Source organism: Megalops cyprinoides, chromosome 12 (assembly GCF_013368585.1).
Source record: "Megalops cyprinoides isolate fMegCyp1 chromosome 12, fMegCyp1.pri, whole genome shotgun sequence".
Taxonomy (NCBI): domain Eukaryota; kingdom Metazoa; phylum Chordata; class Actinopteri; order Elopiformes; family Megalopidae; genus Megalops; species Megalops cyprinoides.
This window is the reverse complement of record NC_050594.1, coordinates 1782661-1794015: the sequence shown is the minus strand read 5'-3', so window position 1 is coordinate 1794015 and position 11355 is coordinate 1782661. Positions and strand designations below refer to the sequence as shown.

The 11355-nt window shown below is 42.9% G+C and overlaps 1 protein-coding gene across 1 annotated transcript; it reads left to right on the top strand.

The window, feature by feature from the left end:
• Positions 1-4666: 4666 nt before the first annotated feature.
• LOC118787414 (protein eva-1 homolog A-like) lies at positions 4667-7322 on the top strand. Its single transcript, XM_036542969.1, has 2 exons — positions 4667-4824; positions 6302-7322. Exons 1-2 carry the CDS (start codon positions 4692-4694, stop codon positions 6673-6675), a joined length of 507 nt encoding a protein of 168 aa, XP_036398862.1. The 5' UTR covers positions 4667-4691; the 3' UTR covers positions 6676-7322.
• The last annotated feature ends 4033 nt before the right edge of the window (positions 7323-11355 follow it).

The following is an 11355-nucleotide window of genomic DNA, read 5'->3' as shown; positions in this document are numbered from 1 at the left end:
TGTCGCGGTGATGAAAGGCACTGCAGCGGCAGCCGCTCGTTTCCTCATTTTCCCCGGGTTGGTCTGGTTCGTACGGGGGGTTCTGGTTTCGCCCCCACCCGCCCACCGCATGCCAACTAAAGTGGGGTTAAACGCTAACTAGATTGCTTCTGAGAGAAAGCAGAAACCCAGGAAAAGCGTACGGTTGGACATACCCAGCATGCACTGTGCGAATCCTGTATATGCATGTTGGAGCACCCAGCATTCCCACTTTCTTTGGGGCTCATTTTCACATTCCTGTCAACATTTCCCATGAGGCTTTGTGCCGATTTCAAGCTCCAATTAGCTGCACAATCAGCAAAGGACTCGAGTAACTGAAAGAACAGTCCTGGGTGCCCTTTAAGTCTCTGTGTTTTTTACTTCCGTAAATAAAGCTAGTGGGTAATAAGAATAGTGTTGGGGAAACAGGCTGTGCAGGCAAGTAATCCGCCTTTTCTGTGGAGAGGGTTTAAGGAATTCCGCAGGCTTGGCTTTACTGTCCTCTGTGTGTCTTTTCTCTGTTCGGTGGTGATGGTAACTGGACTTTTGTTAGTCATAGCTGTGAACAATCAGCCTCTGGTAAAATTACAATGTCAACATTTCAGTAATAGTAATAGTTTTTGGTTGGGTGTAAAAATCAAAGTTAGCATGACAGTTACCTAAAATATCTCACATCACTGACAGTATAAAGAGCTCTCTTTCAGTCATGCGCATACACACTCACACTCTCTCTCTCTCACACACACACACACACACACACACACACGCACAGATATTATCCCACAGAATGGAAAGATGAATGTAATCCATTCACTGAGGGTTGTACAGTTACATAAATGATCTCAGCGTTTTCTCAGAGAGGGAAAGTCCTGATAATTCATTGAGCTCCTCTGTCTAAAAGTTAGGGGAGTCACAGATATTACTCAGCAGCCTCCATTAATCGCAAGTTACAGTTCAACCCACACACTACTATCATCTCTCGTATATCATGTCTTTCATATCGTCGGCTATGATCGCAACAGCACAGCCTGACTGTGATGTGCAGTGGGGTTGTAGCATCTGATAATCTGATCTGATGTAATGCAGTGTTTGCGCTTGGCTTTAGCGGATCATGTGCAGGTGAGGGCTGGCGAGCAGACCGCTCTGAATCTGAGGAGATGCCAGCGCGCAGCGAGCAGCGCCAAGTTTGTGGTCAGATCAGTGGGGTTAGAGCAGCTCAGTTTGTGCAATAGAAAACCTGAATATTGAACCTCTGTATTAATTTTGTTTAAAAAGTAGGAATAGGGGACGCTTATCACCCAGGAAACTAAATTCTCCATTGGCCAAGAGCTGCTATTTCATATGGTTTGGCCTGGGAGGTCCAGTCGTGAAAACTTTGGTTCAGCAATGCAGGGACAGAACTCCAATGCAACCTGTAAGAACCTGTAAGAGTCTGTAAGAGTCTGTAAGAGTCTGTAAGAAGCTGTAAGAAGCTGTAAGAAGCTGTAAGAGTCTGTAAGAAACTGTAAGAAACTGTAAGAGTCTGTAAGAAACTGTAAGAAACTGCAATTTTGTACTGCTGATACAGTATCTTAAGTAACAGTGTGCAGAAGAATGAATGGAAAAATATGTACTGGTGTCGTTCAAACTATTGGTCTATTTTCCCTTAATGAACTAAATGGTTAAGATGAAGTAAATGCCTTAATAGCCATTTAAAAGGATTCTGTTATTCTCAGACAGACAAAATAGTATAATGAGACACTGTTGGCTTGGCAGAGTTGGGGTTATTTCAGGTCATGGATTTGATTATGGAGTGAAGTCCACACACGTTTCAAGAAATTTGTTTAATTTGTTTACTCACAAATGGGTTTATTCACTTTTAAAATCTCTTTTCCATGGCATATATCCACACCAGATGGCAGGGTCTTTGCACTGACGGTTACCGTATTTAGTAAATCGTTTTCAGATAGAAAGGTAAAACGGATGATTGGCTGATTGAAGACAGACCTTAAAGGCTTCAGATCTGGTGAATGGTGTGATGTAGAGTGTGTGGTTGGATGGATGGATTGGTTTAGAGATATCAATCCACCAATCAGTTGAACCATCTGTCTTTCTATCTAATTTATTTTGTTTAAAGGTCCTATCAGTTGTTTCCAGGGCGGTGGGTCTGTGATGTATTTCAGTTTATCAGTTGTGATGGTCCTCCTCCTCTTCTTCTCTCTTCCTTATTCTTCAGGGTCAAAGAGGCAGCTGGAGGAGGCCAGTCCCAAACTAACCGTCTCTTCCGCACCCCTGCTGCCCTAACCACAACATTGTAGAAGAGTCCCTCCTCCTGATGGAACCACACCCACAAGCACTGACTCTGTGCCAGGTGAGGTCTCTACAGGTCAGCCTGTAGTTACTCAAGCCGAGCACCCCCTACAACACATCCATAATTACAATGATAACGATAGGAAAACAGCCTGCATCAGCATTGTAATCAAAATCATGACTATAATGATGGTGATAACTGCAGCAACATCTGCAGTGTAATTACAACTGATGGCTCATCCTGAAATTCCTGGGATTGACATAATTGTGTGTTCAAGAGCTTTGAAATGCAAAAATACCAGTTCCCGCTCCTCTCAGAAATCAGGATGGATTAGCCATCCTTGTTTCCAAACAGTAGGCTGCCTGTATTCCCCTGCCTTGACTGTCTAAAGCGTGATTGTATTCAGCACATTTCTGAGTACACAGAGAAGGGAGACACCCCACCCCGGTTCTCATGGTGTTCATCATTATCCCTCTCAGGATGTGCTCCCATTTGCACCAACATCACTGACTCTTGTGAATTCAGTAGCATTTTTGAACATTAAGCAGGGTTTTACATGGAATTGTTGAAATCCATTTGCCTCAAAGTGCGGCTTTTCTGCTGGAATCCTGGGCTTTACATGGAGAGCATGAAGCACACCTTCTTAACTGCAGGAGGGAGATGGTATGTGTGTGAACCTCATTTCTTACCATGGGGTTGCAGGTGTGCTAGTTGGGATACTACTGCTAAATGCAAATGTGAGTCACCCTGGATGAAGACAGTGGTTAAATATTGTAGTGGATTATGGTAATGAAACAATAATACCCCTGTAGGTCTCGTTCACATCTCTGAAGTGAATGCACAGTACATCAACTGTTGATACTTCCTTCGTCCATCACGTACGCTGACTGCCTAGTGCCAATTATTTTGCCTCTGAGAACAGCAGAAAGCTACTAATTAGCTAATTACTAATTACAGGGAATAAAACTGAAATCTGACAGGGAAGGGAGAATTAGAGGATTAGGAAACCATGGCCTTGTGTGCTGAGTCTTTTGAAACTGGCAGAGGAAAAAGTAAACAGGCCATGGAGAGTCTGTGTTTTGTGCTTCTTCTTCTTCTTCTTCTTCTTCTTCTTCTTCTTCTTCACTGTTGCTTTTTTAATAAACAGCAGTGTGGTACTGAGGCTTCAGAAGTGTAACCAGGGGCGGGTTTGAGTATTGAACGAGACCATGCTGTTCCACCCTCAAGCAAAGCACTTCATTAGTTTTGTTAAAGGGATTTATTCATTTCCATTACTTTTTTTTACAACATTCGCTGGTTGTTTTTTTCATTAAGAGCAGAAACTCTGGATCCATTGTGATAAAATCAAAAGAACACTGGGATTTATGAGTGGCATAAAAACTTCAGAGTGTGAGGAAAAGCCCTGATTGGAGAAGGTTCTGGAAATACAGCCCAGCAGGAGGCTTTCATTTCCTCACCAGCGATGGCCACATAGTGATTCTCAACAGACTACATAAGCTCAGCAAGTACAGTCATGTAATACCTCGATATTTCAGGGAGAAATATCAGCCAATAATTTTCACTGTATTTTATGCAAGCTCTTGATCATAGCTGATTTAATGCACACCTCCTCATTTTTTTCTTTAAACCCCTGGAGTTCTTTCAACACCCACTCTCTTTCATGATTTAACTTTAATATAAGTGGAAATTCAACTAATATAAGAGGAATATAAGAGATGACATGTCTCATCTGCACCGCTGTCCCGAGGGGAGATTTACAGGCACCCCCATCGGGGTGCAGGCAGGATCTGGGAAGGTGCAGTGCGGCGGTAAAGGGTTAAACCAGGTGAGATTTCAGAAGCGCAGGGCCTCGGAGCTCCGCCGTGCTTCCCGGGGCTCGCTGGTTGTAATCTCCACACCGAGGGCTCGCTGGTTGTAATCTCCACACCGAGGGCTCGCTGGTTGTAATCTCCACGCCGAGGGCTGGAGGAGGAAGCAGAGCGCTGATAAAGAGAGCCTCGGCACTCATCTTTTACAGCGCCCGGCCCCTGATCACGCGCTAAAAGCGCGCGCGGCGATGCGCCAGCCGCAGATTACACAGCCTTTGATCCTGTCTCTGAGATCTCACGCACCCTGTGGGGTCCTCATACAGCCTGCCAGCACCTCTATGGCTGATATTACTTTCTCAGAGTGAACTGCACAATTCTGACCACCAAACCCAACATCAGTAATAAAACCTTCTGTACCTGGTGGCAGGCAATTTCTGAATAAGGTCTGAAACTAACACATGCTGTGTTTTATGTACTGTGTAGAAAACAGCAAATTGTGGTTTGGTTGAAACCTGTGGTAAAGTCTGCCTTTCACTGGGGTCCACAGACAGTAAAGTGAAAGAGGAGGATCCTATATGGAAGAGAAGACCTTTTCGGACATTGTGGATGACAGACCTCCCCGAGCTCAGAGCCTCTCTCCATCCCAGTCAGTCTACACTGAGATGGCTCTCATCAGCAACGCCCTGGCAGCCTACACCTTCATAGCAGGTAAGATCTGACAGCGGGTCATTTACTCCTTCACACTCATGATTTAGCCTTCATGCTAAAACCAGGACAACATGTTTACAGAGTACACATCTCTTTGTACCTTAGGAAAAATATCTGTATATTGTTGAATGGGAGTGTGGCATAGTAGTTAATACACTGCACCAGGTGGTTGTGGGATCATATTTCAGGTGAGACACAGAGATTGGCACTCAGCCTGAACTACTTTGCAAATATTCAGCTTGATAAATTAATCATAATGTAATATACATACTGCTGACTGCAAACCGTGTATAGGAAAGGACAACTCCTGATTGTCCTGAAATGAATAATGACATTTGAAAAAAACATTTTAAAATGTTAATGTTGGAAATGTCTACATGCTATTTAATGCCTGATGTCTGCCTCTGAATGTTTTATAATGGTCCAAGTCAGTGTGAAGCCAGTGTTTCACTTCAGACATGTAACTGAGGCATAGAGTTTAATGAAGTGTAGAGAAGAGAATTTGTGTCAATACAACTCTGCAATAATCCCTAATGCTACACTGTACCGATCTGACCCTTAACAACAGTACTATATGTGTGTAAAGCTGATACTATAATTACACTCATCTTCGCTGGTGCAGCAGCTGAATTAACAGGTACTGGTTATGTTATGAAGACCTAAATGTAAGATGTAAATGTAAAGCATTTCTAATGTACCTATCAGACTGGGCTGGGCTCACTCCACTCCAGCTGTGCAAAAAAGAAAACAAAGGCATTTGGAAACCCTTAGGTGACTTCTGCCTGCCTAATACAAAATTAGATCTGGAATGAGGGTTACCTTGTCAGTTTGTATGTGTGTGTGTGTGTGTGTGTGTGTGTGTGTGTGTGTGTGTGTGTGTGTGTGTGTGTGTATGTATGTGTGTGTGTGTGTGTGTGTGTGTGTGTGTGTGTGTGTGTGTGTGTGTGTGTGTGTGTGTGTGTGCGCGCGTGTGCGTGTGCGTGTGCGTTTTTGTTTGTGTGTGTGTGTTTTTTTTTTTTTTTTTGGTTACTGTATATTACATATTCCGTGTCTGTACGTACAAAGTGCTCAGTCTTGCTAGTTTGTGGAGGACTGGAGCCCCTGTTGCTCAGTCTTGGACAGACAATGTGATTAGTGTGTATCTATGTTAGCCTTCATCGTTACCTTCTTTACGCTAACGACAGTGTAGGAATATGCACTGAGCCTTTGTTGGTCTAAATAGGCACTTGTAGGTTCCCATCTGGGTGTATTTGCAGAAGAAGTGGCCTTCGTGTAAGAAAGAAAAAAATGTTTATAAAGAGACAGTGAAGAACACTTCGATCTGTTCACACTGTATGATGGAGGTAACCAGGGTAAATCCGTAAATGTCCATGATATTATTTTCTTGTTGCAACTCTATATCACCAGAGCTTGCATTATACTGTAATTGTGCATGATCTTATTTCTGTTTAATAACAGTAATCATTCTGTTCGGCAGATCACCCGGAGCACACGGCGCTGTACTTCGTGTGCGGCGTGTGTCTGGGGCTGGTCCTCACGCTGTGCGCGCTGGTGGTGCAGATCTCCTGCCGCACGGACTGCAGGAAGCGCCGTCCCGAGGGTGGGGCGCGGCCGGCGGACAGCGCCAGCGACAGCAGCGACAGCGACGACTCGGACTGGGACGCCGCCTCGGACCTGTCGGCCCGCCGGCACCGCCGCTTCGAGCGGACGCTCAACACCAACGTGTTCACGTCGGCGGAGGAGCTGGAGCGCGCCCAGCGGCTGGAGGAGCGGGAGCGGATCATTCGCGAGATCTGGATGAACGGGCAGCCCGACTTCCCCGGGACGCGCAGCCTCAACCGCTACTACTAGCGCTAACTAACACCGCCGCCGACAAACGCTTTCCTCTCCGACACAACTTCACAAGTTCAGCGGTTACTGAAATGCTTGAAAACGCGTTAAAAGAGACATGAAAAGTGCAATATTTGCTCAAATTCATTGCTCACATTGAAAAACAGCGCATTGTTGTTATATTGGATGGAAGAGTCGCTGAGGTTTTGCCCTTGTCGGATCTGTTGAGACTGATTCACAGATGGACATTAAGAGGTTGTGCGACCTCCCCCTCCCCCTCCCCCACTCTACAGTGCTAAACTCCTCTGCACCTGAATCAGGACGATCAGTGTGGTGGTGTGAGGAACAGGGGCTGTTTCAGATCTGCCCAGTCAAACTACTCCGTCTTTATTCCATAGGAAGAGGAGTCTATGCAATCTCTACCCAACCAGCCCAGTTCTGAAGGGGGCTACAAGGCACAGCATTAACACAGTGACCACAGAGGGGAGAGGCCATGAGAGAGCAACATTGAAATCGCTCTGTCTGGAGAGCTTTGGTCCATTAGAAAGACATTTTTCTTACAGAAGGACATTTTAAAGAATATGAGAAGAAAATGATAGACTGGTAACTGGTAGCCCAACTGGAGGCATTTACAAAAACTACTACAAGACAGCCCAATTAAAAATGTGTATTTTGTATGAGACATATGTATAAATATTTATATTTTTTAAATATGAAATCCTTTCTAAAGTGACAAATCGTTTGTTTTTGGGGTTTTTTTTCCTGCCACCTCAGGAATGAAATGCTTCTTTTCATAGTAATATTTTTTAGACGTTGTTTTTCTTCCCCCTGTTAGAATGTAATTATCATATTCACAAGTCATTTAAACCCTGAAGAAAAAGACAGGCCTTGTGGTGCTGACAGATACAGGCTACATTCACACGGTGACAGCTGTCATTCAGTGGCCTGATGTCACAACAGCAGAGACAAGCAGTACTCTGTTTCATTGGATTACTCTCGCATTGATAGCCAGGTATATCTCCCACTGGGCACTGTAAACACATGGGTGTCTGAAGGGTCATTCAGATGGAAATTACTGTTTCAGTACAGCACGAGGGTCACCAAAAAGCCAGAAACTCTCTACCTGGTAAAACAGTAAGCCTGAAGCTTTTTTCCTCTGCCACAAGGTCATGGAAGCAGCATACTCATGCTCCTCAAGCTAGTAAGAGTGGAATATCCTTCAGTACTGGCACCTATGTGACAGTCCTGTAGGCTTCTCTTCCCTGATGTCTGGCCATCCATGAGTCATAAATGACAATGATTCATTATGCAAAAACAGTTGGTATCTATCTACAACCTGGGGTGGTCTATGAGAAAACTATAATCCAGGGAAAGTGTTTAATTTAATGAACCAAACATTTATAACTCAGTCTGGTATGGGTGATTTACCTTGATGTGGGCCAGGCATATCCAACTGTTTCCACAAGGTTCTCTTTCCAGTACTTCAAATAAAAATATTAAGCAGTTCAAACTATTTACAAGCTCTCATAAGACACAATTAGTTTACTGACAAGTTATACTGAAAAATCTAGGAGTCATTTAATGAAGGAACCATCAGCATGTCAGGCTGCACAATTTATGTTACAAATAATGTCTGTGTGCTTAATTTCATCTAAAAAAAATAAACTTTTTACAGCAGGGGATCACAGTTTTTGCTGAAGTCTATACCTTGTTAAATTTGAAGCTGAACATTTTTGATAAAGTCAGATGAAGAGGAAAAGGGTTTATTGTTTTCAAGATATCACACCACAGGTTTTTAAGGAAACTGCATACTTCATACTTTGTGTGCAGTTAAAAAAAATTGACCTTGTTTAAACTGAAACATTTTGTTACTAACTGAGAAATGTTATGAGAATAAACAGTCAGAGGCTTCACCAGAAGAAAGGAAAGGTGACTCAGGGTACCATTAAGAAGGCACCTTGTGGTTCAATGAAAAAATAAAATCAAGGGAAGGTTTTTAGTTAATTGTACAAAACATTATAAATTTGCTTCAACCAGTTCCATTGAGTAGTTTTGCTCTTGATACACTGCTGAAAACCCCATTCCCTGAAATTTAATTTCAAATACTTTTTTCCAGAAAACTTGAAATTGATGTCAAGTCCTGGTTAATAGAATGGTAATTTTGAAGTCAAATACATACTTCTTTCAGAACCTTAATAAAATATGTATGCATGCTAGTATGACAACAGCGGACATTGTATATGTACCTGGATGCAAAAAATTGCAGATTCAGTGATACCTTTCTATGCAGTTGATTAAAGATTATTTTTAAATAGTTCTTAAAAATGTTTTTTTTTTTTTTTAAATCTGATATCAAAGTTTCAGTATCAATAATATCAACATTTCCTTCCGCGTGTTATACTTTCAGGAGATACATGAATGGCAGAGTTGTTTAGCCCCTCAGTCATTTCCACACTGATACAGCACCACTGTTGAAGCTCATTTTCCATTGTCTCTCTCTCTTTGGAAAGAAGCCCCATCGTTGCCTGCCAGTCAAAATGAATCTGGAGGAGCAGCACTGAGGAAAGCTTTGGGGTACACCACTAAGGAAAACTTTGGGGTACACCACTCCAGAATGTATCTTGTAATCAGTGACTTGGACTTCAGAGGGCTGAATAGTTTTTTCTGAGTCTGTTAATGCCAGTTAAGAAAGCCAAGTGAGCTCTTTCATTCTTTAACTGTTTAACACACACACATGTGCACCTTCACACACGTCTATGTATGTACATGCACACATACACGCTGACACACACTGGGTTCTTGCTCTGCATATGTATTTTAATTTAACTGCATCATAGAATTCTGTCATTATCTTCATCAATGTTAAAGCTACATGGATGTTACAAGTGACACGTTGGATCACCCCCTACTGGTAAGAACTGTCCCTACAAAGGTAACACTTTGTTGTATTTTCCTGTTTTATATCATCCTTGTGTAATTGTTCTGCTAAAGTGAGAATAAACTCAAGATATAAATCTGTGAGGATCCCGAGGGGATAGGCTTTTAGAGGGGCTGCCTCTGTCAGCCTTTCCATCCTATCCCACTCGTTAATTGTTAGTGTCAGCCTCCTCAGTCCAGATGGAAACACCACATCCCTTTATGTCTAATCTCTCTCACACTCTCTTCCTCTGTAATCCTTCACTGTATTTGAACTCAACCCTGGAGCTGTCAGTCAGCATCCGGGAAACAATAATTCTGTCCCTTTCTCATCTCTTTGTTGATTTTCTTGCTATCACAAGATAACACTGGAAACAGTTCTCCTTTTCCCCATCTTCTTTTTTATCTGAAAGTGGTGATGGACCTCATACATTCACTCCACCTCTCGTCTACATACTTTTGAATTTCATGCTAAATGACTTTACCCCCTTCAACCGAACTTCTTAACTTACTAAATGCCATGACAGCCATAAAATGCGTGTTAACAAACACACTGCATCGTGCTTGTCAGTGTAGCTGCCGTTGTAAAGGACTGCTAAATGTTTCTGCAGCGGATGTGGCAACGCCAGGTACAGGATGCAGTGACCAGAATGGCGTCTCTCAGGTGCGCTGTTACTATGGGAGCACGGTAACCGCGCGCGGCGCACCTGTTCGGGCTCAGCCAATGGGAGCGCTCGATTCCGTTATGTGAAAATCAGACGCGTTAAACTTTATTCCAGCAGCATCTACAGGCTAACCGTGAAAGATGGAACGTAAGTTACTTCAACTGCTTTCAATCATAATTTGTTTGAATCTAATTAACGTTAGTGTTAACAAACATTTGTGGGAGCTGTGTTTAAGTTGTTTGCTAGGTATCTTGCTAGTATGCCCTCTAAAGGTAATAATCTTACTCCAGACTTCACGCAATCTGTTAGTTAGAATAGCTAGAAATGTACCCAGCTAGCTTTGAATCGTTTGGTTTGAGTGAGTGCGAAAATATTGTGCTCTTAAACTGGCAGGTACAGGTGAACGGTCTTGTTTCTTTTTACAAAGAAATTAGAAAAATCTTTAGTAAAAGTTGTAGTAGTAAAAGTTGCTAAAACGCTAGCTAACTAACGAGTAACAGTAGTTAGCTGCAGGTGTGACTCGTGACTCGTTTTCGTGAAACGAAACGTGGGTTTGAAAATCACACCTAAGGTATGTACAAGGAGGCCGGTGAAAGAAATGACAGTCACCGCTGCGATCATCTTCCTGTTGAATCCCACAGATTATCGGTGACTACAGTAACGTTTTTAAAATGGCATTTTCGTCATCCGTTTACATTTATTCTGTTTTTCTGGCGGGAGAGCCAGCTAGGTGACTAACACAGTGGTAGAAATATACTAGCTAGCCACGATTTCCCCCCCTGACAGTTTTCATTACAAATTCTGTAACTTGCCAGACACGAGTTTACCTGATTAACCATTGTGAACAATTTTTAGCCTATAGCCAACTGAAATGCTAACGTAATCGGCTAACATTACACAGTTGTTTGACAGGAAGGGCCGTAGATCGTGTGTAGCTCCTCTTGAGTGAGTGATAAAATAGATCGTGGTACTCAGGTGCACACTGGCATCCTTGTTGAGTAGATTGTCTGCCTCTCACTGTTAAAGCAATGCCTGTGGTTCCGCAGATGTACACAGATGATGGTATTTCATTCAGATTTGGTGGGTTCAGTTTAAGATTTGAGATTGTGCCCTGTTGTAT

What these genes read in the sequence shown, in the direction of transcription:
- LOC118787414 (XM_036542969.1), top strand. Translation starts at nt 4,692, where the DNA reads ATGGAAGAGAAGACCTTTTCGGACATTGTGGATGACAGACCTCCCCGA. An exon ending in AGCCTACACCTTCATAGCAG is followed by an intron (nt 4,825 to 6,301) that starts GTAAGATCTGAC and finishes TCTGTTCGGCAG; the next exon opens with ATCACCCGGAGCACACGGCG.